Source organism: Schistocerca gregaria, chromosome 2, assembly GCF_023897955.1.
Source record: "Schistocerca gregaria isolate iqSchGreg1 chromosome 2, iqSchGreg1.2, whole genome shotgun sequence".
Classification (NCBI taxonomy): domain Eukaryota; kingdom Metazoa; phylum Arthropoda; class Insecta; order Orthoptera; family Acrididae; genus Schistocerca; species Schistocerca gregaria.
Genome location: NC_064921.1, coordinates 778,648,711 through 778,667,552, shown reverse-complemented (window position 1 = coordinate 778,667,552; position 18,842 = coordinate 778,648,711). Strand labels below are relative to the sequence as shown.

Sequence of the window (18,842 nt, the reverse complement as noted above, 5' to 3'; positions counted from 1 at the left end):
TATTGTGTACAGTTGGTTATAGGAACAATGTTTGCCATAAAACAGAGCCTTGTGACGGTGCGGCGGACCACCGAAACAGGTCGTGTTTGCTTAAATAGACACACGGCTGACGGCGTTATCACTACTTCCCACAACAGGGCAGTCCATGTTATTCCACGCACAGTACTTGTCAACGCTTTCCGCTGAAGCTGCAACGTTATACTGTTTCTTGTCGCATTTGAACACTTTGAACAGAAAGATACAAACACTTCATAACTTCTCCTACAATGAAGAGCCAAAAAAACTGGTACACCTGCCTAATATTGTGTAGGCACCCGCGAGCACGCACAAGTGCCGCAACACGACCTGGCATAGTGCTGGAGCGAACTGACACCATTAATCCTGCAGAGCTGTCCATAAATCCGTAAGAGTACGAGCGAGTGGAGATCTTTTCTGAACAGCACGTTGCAAGGCATCCCACATATGCTCAATAATGTTCACGTCTGGGGAGTTTGGTGGCCAGCGGAAGTGTTTAAACTCGCAAGAGTGTTGCTGGAGCCACCCTGTAGCAATTCTGGACGTGTGGGGTGTCGCATTGTCCTGCTGGAATTGCCCAAGTCCATCGGAATGCACAATGGACATGAACGAATGCAGGTGATCAGACACGATGCTTACGTACGTGTCACCTGTCAGAATCAGGAGTCCCATATCATTCATACTTCACACGCCCCACACCATTACAGAGCCTCCACCAGCTTCGACAGTTCCCTGTAGACATGCAGGGTTCATGGACTCATGAGGTTGTCTCCATACCCTTACACGTCCATCCACAACCAGGCAAATGTTTCCAGTCACCAAGGTACACGAGTGGGCCTCCGGGTCCGAAAGCCCATATCGATATTCTTTCGTTGAATGGTTCACACGCTGACAGTTGTTGATGACCCAGCATTGGTATCTGCAGCGACATGCGGAAGGGTTGCTCTTCTGTCACGCTGAACAATTCTCTTCAGTCGTCGTTGGCCCCGTCCTTGCAAGAACTTTTCCCGGCCTCAGCGATGTCGGAGATTTGATGTTTTACCGGATTCCTGATATTCACCCAAATGGTCGTACGGGAAAATCCCCATTTCATCGCTACCTCAGAGATGCTGTGTCCCATAACACCACGTAAAAACTCACTTAAATCTTGATAACGTGCTACTGTAGCATCAGTAAACGACTAACAACTGCGACAAACACTAGTTGTCTTATATAGACGTTGCCGACCGGAGCTCCGTATTCTGCCTGTTTACATATCTGTATTTGAATACGCACGCCTGTACCAGTTTCTTTGGCGCTTCAGTGTGTATTGATCAGCTGTTGTCTCACTATGCAGCTGAGGTTGAGGATGGATATGGGAAAATTAGACTGCGCTATTGCTGTGGACGTGGGTCACTCACCAACAACTAAATCGTTGTCGTGGGTGGACAGTATATTACGTATGAGAGAAGCAGTTGTAACTTTGCTAGCCCGCCGCTGTGACCGAGAGGTTATAGGCACTAGAGTCCGGAACCACGCTGCTGCGGTCGCAGGCTAGAATCATGCCTCCGGTATGGATGTGTGTGACGTCCTTAGGTTAATTAGTTTTAAGTAGTTCTACGTCTAGGGGACTGATGACCTCAGATGTTAAGTCCCATAGTGCTTAGAGCCATTTGCACCATTTTTTTGTAATTTTGCTAGGTACTAGGAACTTTAGTTACGGCAACCAGTAAATAGGAGCAGTACCGGTGACGTGACAACAAATTTTTTTGAGGAGTGCAGAATACACCTCACACACCAGATATGGGCAAAAACGATCTCTTGCTGTATATAATAGCTAAAGAAATCGTCCTTGGCTACTGTGTCTAACACCGAAAGAAATAGTCCGTGGCTACCATTCCGATTCCTTGAAATAAGATCCCTGCTTACGGAACGTTCCAGAGCAAACTTCCCAAGATAACCGTATTGTGTACGGTTCACTAAGTGGTTAGAGAAGAAGCGTCAGTATGAAGAAGAGCACTTTGGGAAGACGTGACGTCTGTTTTCGGAAAAAACAGAAATCGGATTTATTTTTCGACTCTTTCGGAGTGACCAATCGTATACAGCGAAAAGCTGTTTGCTGCCAATGCGAGACGGCTTGTCAAACAAAAAGCGGGCCGGCAGAAATAAAACGGACCAGGAAGGGAAGTGAGGAGTGGGGAAGGGGAGTGGGGGAGGGGAGACCCGCAGAGAGAGCGCGTTGTCAGCCGAGCGCCGGCAGCATTGTCTAACGGCCGTGCCGATGACCCGGCGCGTGTTTGGCGACCAGTCAGCGCCGCTTAGCGCCTCGCCGGAGGCCCGGCGCGAAGGCAGCAGCCGGCTGGACGCAGGCCGTGAGCGCAGCTCGCTGCCGTGGCTCCACCGCGTCCCACAGTTGAGAACCCATATGGGACGGTGCCAGCACAGGGGGAAGAGCGTGCGGTTTCCTGTCAGGCATTAGGGAGTGTGTGCGGCTCTATACTGCTAGTGTCTCCATAGTTCGGGAAAAGTGTTCAGTCTCGAGTCTTATTCCGCCAAACACAAACGCCTTCGACAACAGTCAACAGTGAGCTAAAAGTGACGCAGTATTCTCTGCGGCACCACCGCCCTGTTGAGTACACCATAACGTACAATACTGGCCATTAAAATTGCTTCACCACGAAGATGACGTGTTACAGACGCGAAATTTAACCGACAGGAAGATGATGCTGTGATATGCAAATGATTAGCTTTTCAGAGCATTCACACAAGGCTGGCGCCGGTGGCGACACCTACAACGTGATGACATGAGGAAAGCTTCCAGCCGATTTCTCATATACAAACAGCAACTGACCGGCGTTGCCTGGTGAAACGTTGTTGTGGTGGCTCGTGTAAGGAGGAGAAATGCGACCCATCACGTTTCCGGCCTTCAATAAGGTCGAATTGTAGCCTATCGAGATTGCGGTTTATCGTATCGCGACATTGCTGCTCGCGTTGCTCGAGATCCAATGACTGTTAGAGCAGAATATGGAATCGGTGGGTTCAGGAGGGTAATGCGGAACGCCGTGCTGGTTTCCAACGGCCTCGTATCACTAGCAGTCGAGATGACAGGCATCTTATCCACATGGCTGTAACGGATCGTGCAGCCACGTCTCGATCCCTGAGTCACCACATGGGGACGTTTGCAAGACAACAACCATCTGCGCGAACAGTTAGACGACGTTTGCAGCAGCATGGACTATCAGCTCGGAGGCAATAGCTGCGGCTACCCTCGACGCTGCATCAGAGACAGGAGCGCCTGCGATGGTGTACTCAACGACGACCCCGGGTGCACGAATGGCAAAACGTCATTTTTTTCGGATGAATCCAGGTTCTGTATACAGCATCATGATGGTCACATCTGTGTTTGGAGACATCGACGTGAACGCACATTGGAAGAGTCTATTCGTCATCGCCATACTGCCGTATCACCCGGCGTGATGGTATGGGGTGCCACGTCTCGGTCACCTCTTGTTCGCATTGAGTGCACTTTGAACAGTGGACCTTACATTTAATATGTGTTACGACCCGTGGCTCTACCCTTGATTCGACACCTGCGAAAACCTACATTTCAGCAGGATAATGCACGACCACATATTGCAGGTCCTGTGCGGGCCTTTCTGGATACAGAAAATGATCGATTGTTGCCCTGGCCAGCAGATTCTACAGATCTCTCGCCAATTGAAAACGTGAGACGAATGGTGGCCGAGCAACTGGCTCGTCACAATACGCCAGCCACTACTTTTGATGAACTCAGGTATCGTGTTGAAGCTGCATGGGCAGCTGTACCTGTACACGCCATCCAAGCTCTGTTTGACTCAATGCCCAGGCGTATCAAGGCCGTTATTACGGCCAGAGGTGGTTGTTCTGGGTACTGATTTCTCAGGATCTATGCACCCAAATTGCGTGTAAATGTAATCACATGTCAGTTCTAGTATAATATATGTGACCAAAGAATACCCGTTTATCATCTGCATTTCTTCTTGGTGTAGCAATTTTAATGTCCAGTAGTGTATTTATCTCACTTATTGTAACAATCTGCCGGTATGTCTGCACGGCCACGGCCTCGCCACGCCAGTTCGCGGCAGACTGGCAGGAGAGAGTAAAGCGCCGCCTACCTGTGAGCTCGTCGGCGTCGACGTGCCTGAGGACGAGCACGGCGACGGTGCAGACGGCGGGCAGCCCCCAGCCCGCCAGGTGGAAGAGCGACGACTGCTGCTGCACGCGCTCCGCAGACCAGCCGCCGCCCGCAGACAGGAACCACGACAGGCACAGCACCACCCACCTGCGGGCACACCGCTGGCGTCAGCGCCCACTGCTGTACACACGGCCACGAGCCCAGCAGCAAGGGGCTGCGGACGTGCCGGCAAACAGTTATAAGTTCAACTTACAGAAATCAGCACAACACACACACACACCTGAAAACTCAACTCCACTTACCCACTACAACAAGAAAATTTATGCTACCACACACTTGCCTCAACACAGTAACACTGACGTGCCGACAGATAAATGCAAATCAGCAATACACAGGCCTCTCAAATTCAGTATTCATTTCCCACGGCCTTAGCAGCCCGTACTCTGGAACACCACGTGCAATTCTTTGCCAACCACGAGGCTCAAATTTGACGTAAACAACTCTAGTGTTCGAACTGAAGGCTGGGTTTCATCGCGAAGTAGATCTGCTCGTGCTCGGCAAATTTATTTACAAAATTACAGAGTTGTACGGAGTTTCGGAAGCGGGCCTTGTTCTCTGAAATTGACCGCTAAAGCTAGTCGCGCTCTGTCCCAGTGAGCTTACATGTGGAGTAGGAAAACTTTCTTCTAAATCCTGTCTTTCGTTGTGTGAGTGGTCAGTGTGAACGAGGTGTGTATGATCTTGATAAATAGTAATCAGTATTTTAGCAGATTTGCCCCACACGTGTCGGTCCAGTTGAAAATGGTTCAAATGGCTCTGAGCACTATGGGACTTAACATCTGAGGTCATCAGTCCCCTAGAACTTAGAACTACTTAAACCTAACTAACCTAAGGACATCACACACATCCATGCCCGAGGCAGGATTCGAACCTGCGACTGTAGCAGTCGCGCGGTCCTCGGTCCAGTTGTTGCGTTGCATATTGTACCAAGTGTCGAGATTCACGCGCCAGCATTCCAAGTAACTATGTTTTTACTTGATATCTTTGTGTGTGTTACTGCTGGCCACTGTGGCTGAGCGGTTGTAGGCGCTTCAGTCAGGAACCACTCAACTGCTACGGTCGCAGGTTCGAATTCTGCCTCGGGCATGGATGTGAGTGATGTCCTTAGGTTAGTTAGGTTTAAGTAGTTCTAAGTTCTAGGGGACTGATGACCTCAGAAGTTAAGTTCCATAGTGCTCAGAGCCATTTGTGTGTTACTTTTAATGAGGAAATAAATGTTAATTATTGCTAAATTCGTTCCTATTACATGTCACAGCCCCATTCCGCTTCCTAGTCAGGATCCTTAAAACGTCTCTTTGCGTCTCCTCTTAATAATGTTTCAACGAAATTTATCATGATTATTGTACATCCAATATATGGATTGGTATCTTATTATATCATCAAATGATCTGTGAGGTGGCTCCTATTCAGAAGTTTAATTCATTAAGATTTAAATAAATTTGTCCCTCTAATCAGAAATTTTATGTTCGATACTTGTTCCAGACATGCGAACGTACACTGTACCTGTACCTGTATAGTCATCCTTGGGATTTAGAGAATCGGAAAAGAGATACTTTGCGAAGCTGATCCCACCAAGAGCTTCCACAAGTAAAAGACGACGGGTTAGCATTCAATAGTGTTTTGGCTCATCAGTGTGTGTTAGAAATGAATATCGTCAGAGTCCAGGCAAATGAAAAACAAACAAAAAATTGGCATTTATGCCGAAGGGGATGTATTTGAAGGCAAAGATATGCGCAGTCCTTTCCGACTGCGGCTCGTCGCTCAGTACCGACTTTGGGCGGACGCAGCAGGAGAAGTGGCCCGTTTGCTGTCGCCAGAAATGCCTGCCCACAGCTGGCGCCTGCTTGGCGCCATTCCTACCTGCTGGCAGCTTTCTCCCACGATCGGCAGGTTAGCAGTTTAAAGAACTCGATTGAGAACCACTCTTGCGCACACTTTCGCTTCCGCTTCAAATGGTAACAGCAGATAACTCTTCGGTGACAACTGCGTCCAACACGTGGTTCTTCTGAACTGAAAACGCTGATGAGGTGACGAGTTAACAGGTCGGCAGAAGTGCTGTTCCTGCACTACACGCGTTGTGCTTACGAGTAACAAGCACCATCACAGGACGCCATCAGACAGCAGGTGTCAGAATATAGAGTACCTGCTTATTTCAGAGTAGACTTTGTCTCTTGCAAACTGCATGGTCACACGTTCGACTGCCTGAGTAGCGTAAAATAGCGTGCAGTGAGGCATTTTAGAAAGTAGAAGAACTAGTAGAACTCGTTACAGTCGACGGCGCATGCCGAACGAAAGCAGAACCGAGAAAAGTAGGAGCTCTATCAGTTTAAAAAGTACATAAAAGATTAATCAGATATGATCAGCAGCTCTCTGACGACGGCATTTTCTACAGGACAGCACCTGCTACAGGACGTACTTGTCGCTCAGGAGGGATCCGCGATCCTAATTTACAGAAAATATGTTTTATTCGCTGTTCAGTTATCTCATAATGAACGGTTGGTTCAAATGGCTCTGAGCACTATGGGACTTAACTGCTGAGGTCATCAGTCCCCTAGAACTTAGAACTACTTAAAACTAACTAATCTAAGGACATTACACACGACCATGCCCGAGGCAGGATTCGAACCTGCGACCGTAGCGGTCTCGCGGTTCCATAATGAACGGTTTCTGGCAGAATGGGAGATCTTTAAATCTGTTAAAAGCATAAAAATGAACGACAACTGGATCCTAATCCAGTGTTTATAATATTAAAGAGCTAAGTAAACCTATAGTTACAACTCAAACGTTCTCTTTCTCGTAGTTACAGATTAACCAGTCTTAACGGAAACACTATCACTTTCACCATCGTTAGACCAGGATTTGGAATAAATTTCCAGTTGCTGTTATGACTGTCAGTTCTCTTTAAAACTGCATAATTACAAGATTATGCTGTCAACAAAGAGAAAGAACTTGATAGTATCCGGATACAACATTATTGATCAACATCTCGTGTGTATCATATTACGTATGTATTTACGGATGGTGAAAGAATTAGATGCAACATTACATAGTACTAAATACAAAGAGGTATGTCATAGTCGTTCAGTAATCCTGGCATGTATCCAATAAAATATTGTTACAAAGCAACCAGCTTATACGAACACATCTATTTGCTGTTGCTTAAAAGGTAGTCGACCGGCATTCGCCTCCGAAATATTATCTCGGATCCACTCACTTTTTAAAATTTCAAGAGGTAATTGTTCTATTTACCCTCTGTACTTAATGAATCAATTTTTGAACTAAAATTATTCCACACATTTCTGACTAACTGATGGTAATAACAAAATATTCTCGGGGAAGTTCTTTCACCACAAGACGACAGCACATAAACCAATACCTTGTGCTTTCGAACGCCGTTCTTCCCATGCACACGATTCACAAATGGAACTGGAAAGAGGATATCAAAAATACCTTCCGCCACAACGCGATGTGGGTTATGGGGAATAGATGCAGATGAACATGCAGAAACCAACACCAGGTAACTACTTCAGTTTAGAATGAGTTAGTGTGTTCTTACTATTCCTTACCTTTCATTCCGCAGTAATTGTGGGCACTGTCATTTACTATGCGGCGATTTACGATCTGTTGCAAGCCATTTCGTACTTTTTATATCCTTATATGCTGGCACTATGGTGTATACGTCAAACAACAGTACGAAAATAAGGCGGGCATGAGAGGAAGATGAAGCTAATTGAAGCTATCGTGCTGGCGTGACCCGTCGTGCGATTGGCTCCCCCAAGCTGCTTTCGCATGACTCGGTTTGCTTCTAGACCATCGTGGGTGCCCGGACGTACGAAGAATTATGGAGATTGGAAGATGTATTTAAGGAACAGTGAGTGTACGGTGTGCGAAATATTAACTACCACAATAAATCTTGTTATTTGCGGGATCTATGTCGTGACTGCTATAAAACTCACACTAGTCCACTACGAGAACTCGTGTGTAGTTCGCGGACATCATTTGCAGCCTCCAATGGCCGCGGGAACGCGATGCGGTCGCACACGTATCACAACGTTGCGGCATACGTGCGACGTGAATAAGCAGGACCAATCCCAAGCAGCATGGGTCTGTCTTGAAGCATCCCCCATTGGCTGCCTGAGTGACCGTCCGTTTTTAGGTTTTTCCGGGGTATCCTAAATAACTAGGGTGGTTCCTTCTTTCTCATTATCTAGACCCGTGGTCTAGGGGTAGCGTCTTTGATTCATAATCAAAACGTGTCCGGGTTCGATAGCCACCACTGCCTAATTTTTGATAAATAATCAGCATTGGCGGCCGAAGACTTCCGGCATAAGAAGTCAGCCTCATTCTGCCAACGGCCTTGTCAAAGAGGGCGAAGGAGCGGATAGAGGTTCAGGGCACTCTCTTGTCCTAGGGGTGGGAATTTGCCCCTAAAGGCGGAAGAATCAGCAATGATCAACGACATGAGGATGCAGAAGGCAATGGAAACCACTGCATTAAAGACACGTAACGTGTATCCAGAGGACATGTGGCCTGTAGTTGAAGAAGTGTCATGATGATCTCTCCATTGGCAAAAGATTCCGGAATAGTCCCCCATTCGGATCTCCGGGAGGGGCTTTCTAGTGACGCGGACGTAGACGGGACGTGAAGCTACAGACCCGGCTGCGAGTCGTGGGACGGAGCGGAAGAGGGCATCAGTCGGCGCCGAAATTAATCTCCCACCGGACGGAAAGCAAAACAGTTTTTCCCCCTCTGGTCCGCCACGGGCGACAAAAAAACGGGTCGCGTTTGGCGCCAGGCCGGGACAGACAGAGACGGGAATGTGTGGCGTGCCTCGGCGGCGCCACGGGCTCTGGGGAAAGCGCAGGCTGCGTGGGAATCGGCGCTCCGGCAGGGCGTGTCGCCCCACCTGCTGTTGCCGTGGCGACCGCGAAAACACGGCCAACGTGAGACGAACGAGAGAGAGATTATTCTTTCAGATATCGACCTTGCACACATTCCGTGATCGTCTCATTTCTTTTCGCTTCAGAGAAGCAACCTCCAATGCCCTTGAATCACCAGGTTCTTATGATCAGGCCGGCCTTTGTAGCCGAGAGGTTCTAGGTGCTTCAGTCTGGAAGCGCACGATCGCTACGGTCACAGGTTAGAATCCTGCCTGGGGCATGGATGTGTGTGATGTTCTTTTTTTCTCTTTATTGTTATTTTTAATCCTCTTGCAGGCAGGCCAGCAGCAGCACACTACGCCGCTCTTTGGCCATAGAGAAACACAAAAGAAACAAATGAAGACAATTAGAGAAAAACATGGTGGACATATAAACGGAGACAGATGTGATTTCCTTGGGTTAGTTAGGTTTAAGCAGTTGTAAGTTCTAGGGGACTGATGAGCTCAGATGTTAAGTTCCATAGTGCTCAGAGCCATTTGAACCACTTTTGAAGCTTATGATCAAACTGTCGGTATTCTGAGTCCTGCAGTGTGAGCTGTATTCATCGCAGGATGCTGAAACATCGTCGGTATGCTCATTAATCGGTGCGCACGCCTAGTATCCTAAAAAAATCGTAGTTCCACTTTCTGCCACCAGATGAAAATATGGCGCTGTAAGCAGTTAGAATGTGGTGTGAGAGTAAAGGGGAGGAACGATCACACACATGATAACGGTAGTTCTGATACGTTTATTAGGATGTGGTCACAAGTTACTACAGGCGTTCAGTATGACCTCCCGACTCATCAACGTTCTGCAACAGTAACACAACATGGACAACAGTTGCTCGCAGCATATCTAGTATACTATCCTTCAAATCAGGAGGAGTCTGGATACATCGTTGATAGACACGATCTGTCAGATATCCCCACAACCAGAGGTCACATGCGGTATGCGCGTAGTCTGGAAGGCCACACTTTTGAAACTGCCCAGAGTTCATGCGGTTGTTATCAAAGGGTTCTCGATGAAAATCTGTCCCCTGACAAGCGGCATGTTGTGTCACCACATCTTGCATGAAAATAGTGATGACACAATTGCGTTTTTTTCAAAGCTGTATCAAGTGTTGCACAAGGAAGTCCTTAGAGTGTGTAGGTATCACTACGTCCCTAAAACACCCGCGAGGTGTCCTCTCCTCGAAGAAAAACGGACCAAGAATGAAGGAGTTTGTGAAATCACATCACACAGTCACATAAGCAGTGGTTACGGAGGGAGTGAAGTAGAGTCGTAATCTATTCTCCATGGCGTTAAGTTGTAAGTAGGTTGTTTAGGTTTTTATGTTGGTAACGTCACGTAGCGCTCTGTACGAAAATCACTGACTGCTGTGTGCAGTCTGTGGCTGGTTGGCATTGTTCGAATATTCGCTATTGTAGTGTAGGGCAGTTGGATGTGAACATCGCGTAGCGTTGGGCAGTGTCGCCAATTTAGCGACTTTGTCGCTAGAAATGACGACTCTTGCCTTCGTCTTAGCGACAAAAATTATTTAGCGACTTATCAGGAACCTTTTGGAGTACTGGCGACTTTTGAAGTACAAATGAAAACCATTTTGTGCGAGTATTTTCAAACACAAAACTACGATTTTAACTATAGAATGGGTACTACACTGACTTTGTTCTAGATTTACTAAGTTAAGTTCTTAGCAGATCATGTTGCATTGTTCAGCATTTAGTAAACCTGAATGTGGGAATTGCCTACCGAGTAAGAAAACCTTGACTATAGAACAATTCATCATTCATTACCCACTAGCCTGTTATCGTCGATAGCGCATCGATCTATAATTCTTCAACTTTTGATCTCCTTTTATTTTTCGAATTGACAAAAAAAAGTAATATTAAGTATAATAAAATACATTTCTGCCCAGCAACCTCTAATTTTTCCAAATGTTAACTCGCAGTCAAATTATTACCACATGAACAGTGGTAACGCAAGAACAATTCGGTGGGGCTTTCTCAGACATTATTACGTTTTAAACAATGAACAATATGACTGATATCGAGTTACCGAGTGAGTATTGTTTCATGACCTCTAGTTCGCCTGAGTTTTAATGTATTTTCAGTGATTATAAATTGGTGAACCTTATGTTGTGGTGGCTTACATAATGGATTTACCGCAGAAGAAGGTGCAGTACGCTCAAAAATATCGGCATGCGTTGGAAGCAGAACCTGAATTCAATGGGTGGCTGAAACCAGTCGTTGGAGACTTATCCAAGGCAAGATGTGCAACAGAGTTTTATGCTAAACTGTGTGATATTAGAAAGCATTCGAAAACTATTAAGCATAAACAAAAAAATGATTTAAAAAGAAAAACACAAACCACCTTACCTGTGAAAATTGTTCCGAAAACTACAGTTAGAATAGCAAGCAGAGCGGAAGGCGCCCTTTCTTTATTTATTGCTGAACATTGTTCTATTTTATCTGTAGATGATTTAGGAATACTGTGCAAGAAGGTGTTTTCCGGTGATGAGGGCGCTAAAAATATGAAATTACATCGCACAAAGTGCACTAACATTATAACTGAAGTTTTGGCTCCATATTTTACACAAGCATTGGTTGAAGATATAGGTACTCAGAAATACAGTGTACTAATAGATGAATCCACAGATGTATCAGTATCTAAAGTGCTAGGTATCGTTATACGGTACGATAGTGTAAACAACCAAACCATTACATCAGCATTTCTCAAACTCGCTGTAGTAGAAACTTCAGATGCAAGAAATCTGGCTGCTGTTCTTGTGAATTCTTTGAAAGATCTCTAACTTCCAATCGCTAATATGGCAGGAATTGGCACAGATATTGCTTCTGCAATGGTTGGAATAAACAATGGGCTTTTCGAACAACTCAAGAGAGAATATGGTTTGAAGCATTTGGTATTGATCCGTTGCATCTGTCACTCTCTTCAGCTTCCAGTTTCGCACGCCTCAGTGAATACCATACCTAGAAACATAGAGTTTCTCGCACGGGAAACCTAAAATTGGTACTCCATTTCATCCAAAAGACAAGAGGAATATAAAGAGGTTTATGAGACAATAAATTGTGGAAAACAGGCACTAAAAATATTGAAGGTCTGTGCAACACGTTGGCTTCCAATTGAACCAGCAATACGAAGAATTCTGGAGCAGTGGGAACAACTAAAGCTACATTTTTCAGTTGCCATGGCTCAAGACAATTGTTACACTGGCGATCTTTTGTACAAGATGTATTGTGACGACTAAAATCATCTTTACATGTTTTACCTTAAACATGCTTTAAGAGACGTACAAATAGAAATAAAAGCTTTTGAAGAAGAAGGCAATGACCCCACTAAGTTAGTAGATACACTTGTATTTCTCTTGCAGTCACCCGGACAAAACTTAGGTTTTCTACTGTTGATTTGTTGACAACACCAGTTCCAAGCGAATGTATGTACCCAAATCCGAACCTTGTCTTTATGCTTGAACAGAAATTGTCTGAGTCAAGTTTGTCTGAAGAAAATAAAGTTTATTTGAAGAAGAGATGCATTCAGTTTAGTCTGAAACTCGTAAAAGAAATTCAACAAAGACTGCCCAGTAACGTTACGATCCTGAAAAAAATGGCAATGCTGAATGTTGAAGAAACACTAAAAGTGAATAAAAATAATGCTGTAACGGATGTAGCCAAAGAATTGGGTTTTAGTGGCGATTTCATAGACGGTATGCTGCAAGAATGGCATAATATCAACTTCATTAGGTGGAATAACACTACTAACACTGTTCGAGTTTGGAGTGAGGTTTTGCAGTATAAAAATGCCGCAGGGGATAATCCTTTTTCTTTTATTTCACAGCTAGCAATGACTGTTCTATGCTACCACATTCAAATGCAGAAGTGGAAAGAATATTCAGTTCTATGAACATTATAAAAACTAAACAACGTAACATATTATCGTTAAAGACAATTAATGCTTTGATCATATTGAGAGACCAGCTGAAGAAACAAAATAAAGATTGTGCATCTTTTGACATACCGTCAGACGTATTGGACTTATTGAAACGAATAAAAGTAACTCTTTTGCGACAAAACCAGTCGAACTGCAACATCATCTTTTGAGCGACGTTCAACCCTCTACATCAACTACAGTTCTGTTAGAGCATGAAACAGAAGAGTTATTCGATCTTCTGAGTGACGACGATGAATAGCTCACATACCGGTATGTATATATTTTGTAACCTAATTTGAGTTCTTGCTGTCTTTTGTTACAAATATAGTTGTATATTTCAAGTATATTTGACTACTGTGATTGAAACAACAATTTATCAAAAATGGTTCAAATGGCTCTGAGCACTATGGGACGTAACATCTATTGTCATCAATCCCCTAGAACTTAGAACTACTTAAACCTAACTAACCTAAGGACATCACACAACACCCAGTCATCACGAGGCAGAGAAAATCCCTGACCCCGCCGGGAATCGAATCCGGGAACCCGGGCGTGAGAAGCGAGAACGCTACCGCACGACCACGAGCTGCGGACAACAATTTATGTATTACGTCAATTATGATAACATTAATTAAACTGTAGAGTATTTTATATGTATGTTGTTGCAAGGATGCGTCATTTAATATAGCAATACGTATGAGACAATTTATATTAATATTTTATTCCTCCCCCCCCCCCCCCCAACACACACACACACTGGCTTATTACAGCATTCACAACACGAAATTTTCAGTACACCCCTAGTAGAATCAGTTTTAGCGACTTTCTAGCGACTTTTGATATTGAATCTAGCAACTCGGGTTTTTTAGAGTTGGCAACACTGGCGTTGGGCAGTTGGAGGTGAGTCGCCAGCAGTGGTGTATGTGGGGAGATGGATGGCAGAGCTTTAAGAGCGGACGATCTGGACGGGTGTCCGTCATAAAAAGGAAATTTGTAAGACTGGATGTCATGAACTGATATATATATATATATATATATATATATATATATATATATATATATATATATATATATATATATACTCCTGGAAATTGAAATAAGAACACCGTGAATTCATTGTCCCAGGAAGGGGAAACTTTATTGACACATTCCTGGGGTCAGATACATCACATGATCACACTGACAGAACCACAGGCACACAGACACAGGCAACAGAGCATGCACAATGTCGGCACTAGTACAGTGTATATCCACCTTTCGCAGCAATGCAGGCTGCTATTCTCCCATGGAGACGATCGTAGAGATGCTGGATGTAGTCCTGTGGAACGGCTTGCCATGCCATTTCCACCTGGCGCCTCAGTTGGACCAGCGTTCGTGCTGGACGTGCAGACCGCGTGACACGACGCTTCATCCAGTCCCAAACATGCTCAATGGGGCACAGATCCGGAGATCTTGCTGGCCAGGGTAGTTGACTTACGCCTTCTAGAGCACGTTGGGTGGCACGGGATACATGCGGACGTGCATTGTCCTGTTGGAACAGCAAGTTCCCTTGCCGGTCTACGAATGGTAGAACGATGGGTTCGATGACGGTTTGGATGTACCGTGCACTATTCAGTGTCCCCTCGACGATCACCAGAGGTGTACGGCCAGTGTAGGAGATCGCTCCCCACACCATGATACCGAGTGTTGGCCCTGTGTGCCTCGGTCGTATGCAGTCCTGATTGTGGCGCTCACCTGCACGGCGCCAAACACGCATACGACCATCATTGGCACCAAGGCAGAAGCGACTCTCATCGCTGAAGACGACACGTCTCCATTCGTCCCTCCATTCACGCCTATCGCGACACTACTGGAGTCGGGCTGCACGATGTTGGGGCGTGAGCGGAAGACGGCCTAACGGTGTGCGGGACCGTAGCCCAGCTTCATGGAGACGGTTGCGATTGGACCTCGCCGATACCCCAGGAGCAACAGTGTCCCTAATTTGCCGGGAAGTGGCGGTGCGGTCCCCTACGGCACTGCGTAGGATCCTACGGTCCTGGCTTGCATCCGTGCGTCGCTGCGGTCCGGTCCCAGGTCGACGGGCACGTGCACCATCCGCCGACCACTGGCGACAACATCGATGTACTGTGGAGACCTCACGCCCCACGTGTTGAGCAATTCGGCGGTACGTCCACCCGGCCTCTCGCATGCCCACTATACGCCCTCGCTCAAAGTCCGTCAACTGCACATACGGTTCACGTCCACGCTGTCGCGGCATGCTGCCAGTGTTAAAGACTGCGATGGAGCTCCGTATGCCACGGCAAACTGGTTGACACTGACGGCGGCGGTGTACAAATGCTGCGCAGCTAGCGCCATTCGACGGCCAACACCGCGGTTCCTGGTGTGTCCGCTGTGCCGTGCGTGTGATCATTGCTTGTACAGCCCTCTCGCAGTGTCCGGAGCAAGTATGGTGGGTCTGACACACCGATGTTGGGTTTCGCAGGGATCGAATGAAGGGTAGAGCCACGGGTCGTAACACATCTGAAATGTAACGTCCACTGTTCAAAGTGCGTGAACAACCGCAGCCATGGTATCCGAGCTGATAGTCCATGCTGCTGCAAACGTCGTCGAACTGTTCGTGCAGATGGTTGTTGTCTTGCAAAAGTCCCCATCTGTTGACTCGGGGATCGACACGTGGCTGCACGATCCGTTACAACCATGCGGATAAGATGCCTGTCATCTCGACTGTTAGTGATACGAGGCCGTTGGGATGCAGCACCGTGTTCCGCATTACCCTCCTGAACCCACCGATTCCATATTCTGCTAAAGTCGTTGGATCTCGACCAAAGCGAGCAGCAAAGTCGCGACATGATAAACCGCAATCGCGATAGGCTACAATCCGACCTTTATCAAAGTCGGAAACGTGATGGTACGCACTTCTCCTCCTTACACGAGGCATCACAACACCGTTTCACCAGGCAACGCCGGTCAACTGCTGTTTGTATATGAGAAATCGGTTAGTAACTTCTCTCACGTCTGCACGTTGTAGGTGTCGCCACCGGTGGCAACGTTGTGTGAATGCTCTGAAAAGCTAATCATTCGCATATCGCAGCATCTTCTTCCTGTCGGTTAAATTTCGCGTGTGTAGCACGTGATCTTCGTGATGTAACAATTTTAATGGCCTGTAGTGTAATAAAGTTTTCTCTAAGGCTATGTATGCTATAAACGGAGGTCTGCCTTTCCTTAAACTACTATCTTCTAAGGTAAGTCGTACGGTGAGTGTTCCCTCACGTGTTCCTACTTTCTCCAGAATCGGAATGATCTTTCCTGAGATCTTCTTCTACTAGTTTTAGCATTCTCCCGTAAAGAATCCGATTTGTGTTAGTATTTTCAAATATTTTGTGTAACGTTCGCAAAGTACTTTTTGGCGTGTAGTTTTTCGCTTCTCCTGAAAACTTTACTTTCTGTGATGATATGAGATTTACAAAGCTGCTCCTCCTTTCAGAATCCTCGATTAGACATATCTGGTATGGGTCGCGTTCAGTATGTCTATTGTAATATGTAGACAGACTGTGTTTTGGACGTGACCTATCAGTCAAGCCAAGTCTGCCAGGTGCCTTACCTACGAATGAGCCTATGTGTTCCGTCCACTACTTCATATCCCTAGAAATTGTTACCGCAGGTGCCCGCACGAGCCGCATAGTTTAGTCGCATTACCTTTTGGTTTTTCTTCTCTTTGAGCATGAGACCGGTATCTTTGTGAACGTGGCCTCGTGTTTAGAGCGTCATGTAGTCCGTGTACGCCGCACACGTGTTCCATGTGGAATTGCAATAACGTAAGAACTCATCTCAAGTGAAATCAGCGGGCGCTTTATCAGGATATTTGCAACAGATCGCGCTTTGTCCGCTGCGGCGAGTCTCCTTTTGTGCGTGGCTTGTACGTGTGTTGTCTCGTGTCTGCAGCTAGGATAGGCTAGAATAGGCTAGACTAGGGCGCGGTGCACGTGGCGGTCGTAAATTATATGCGTAATGCGTAGCATGTACGGCAGAGTGCGATAGCCGCCTATAGCCGTGCGCGCGTGTTCTCAGAAGTCGCCTTGACGGCCACAGCCGGCAGCAATGCTCGGTGTATTACAGTTTGCGGCCGGCGGTGCTTACAAGAGGGGCAGGGGCCGACTCGGCTAAACACGGAGTTACAGAAGAGGCTCGTGATTCCGGCTGTGTCTGTGTGGCCGCGGCTGTGTGCTCTTGTCCACCTGCCTGGCCAGCACTCTCCCATTTGAAGGGGATACGCACATCTCACAACGACAACCGCTTCCGAGCACAAGTCTGCAAAATTTCAGTGAAATGCAAGGGAGTTTTGGCAAACAGCACGATTATTGATAAGCGTAGTTACAGACAGATTCCCATTTGCAGGAAGGACAATAGAGCAGCTGTGCCTAATTGTAGGTCTATATCGCTGATGTCAATCTGTTGCAGAAATACAGAACACGTTTTACGCTCATATATTAAGATATTTTTGGAGTACGAAAATGTTCTCTGTGGAAATCAACATATGCTGCGCAAAAGAATTAAAGGGTCACTTCTTAAACTCCGAATGTTTCCCTCATTGCGAGGTAGAAGTTTGAAATCTGGCTCAAAAATGCATCTCTATAATTCTTCGCATGTCCGAGCACCCATGATTCTCTAGAAGCAAACCGAGTCATGCGAAAGCAGCGTGGGGGAACCGATCGCACGACGGCTCACGCCAGCTCGATATCTTCAATTAACTTCCTCTCATGCCTGCCTTATTTTTCAAACCGTTGTTTGATGTATACACCCTAGTGCCAGCATATAACGATATAAAAATGCCTGTGATGATGCAAAACAGTCGCGCGCTGTGACTTCATCCTTGGGCAGCAAGGTGTCGACAAATGTATAAAAAAAAGAGAGAGAGAGAGAGAGAGAGAGAGAGAGAGAGAGAGAGAGAGAGAGAGATAGAGGTCAGACGTTCGTATGAGAAGTCACATTGGCACTAAATTTCACCATAACTATGCCGAACACTATTGTGAACGTGTCATCCAATAGGAAGGTCGCCACACACACCTCCTTACCCACATCACTCTCCTCCTCTTGACACCTCTGCGATGGAGGTCGGACTCGCGACGCCCACTCCGAATCACCCGCGAATTTCTCATAGATGGTTAAGGAAAACATTTCAGACACACCGCTGCTCAGACAAGAGACCAAGAGTTGATCGCGATATATCGTTGCCAGCAGTGTTTCACTAAGGGCGGCGCCACCTCCCTGTTTTGGAAGGCAGAAACCGTGATGGGCGGCGCATGCGCCGTGTACTGAACGGTGGCCTATACAGGAAGTCGATTTGCAACCTGGCGTCAGCTCTCAGCGGGACTCATCAGCATAAGCAGCATTTTCCTGGAGATGGCGAACAGTTGGATCGCCGCAATATCGAGTCAAGTTGATTTTAGGATCCGGCAGCAAACCCGAAGAGACTTTCAAGACTTATTACTCCGGGAAAGCCTACGCAATCACAAGAGACCAAGAGGTTTCAGGAAGTGGTATAAAATGTTCAAATGTGTTTGAGGTGTCGCCGCGCTTTTCCTCTCCAGAGAGAGATTGTAGCCAGCTTTCTCTGCGTGGCAATGAGTGAAAATGACGTGACTTCAACGAAGTAACCCTTTAGTACTCTAGCGCAGTGCATATTCAGCAAACTGAAGTATTGCGAAACTCAGCTCTCTGTGTTCGCCCATAACACCAGTAGCGCCGAGAAC

At 46.4% G+C, this 18,842-nt stretch overlaps 1 protein-coding gene across 1 annotated transcript in view; it reads right to left on the bottom strand.

Moving 5' to 3' along the window:
- LOC126335023 (frizzled-4) overlaps positions 1 to 18,842 on the bottom strand; it is a gene marked incomplete at its 5' end in the record, with an annotated part of 385,645 nt that overhangs the window by 42,947 nt on the left and 323,856 nt on the right. Inside the window, one exon of the mRNA XM_049997862.1 lies at positions 4,149 to 4,315. Coding sequence (XP_049853819.1) covers positions 4,149 to 4,315 — 167 coding nt within the window. The remainder of the gene's footprint in view (positions 1 to 4,148; positions 4,316 to 18,842) is intronic.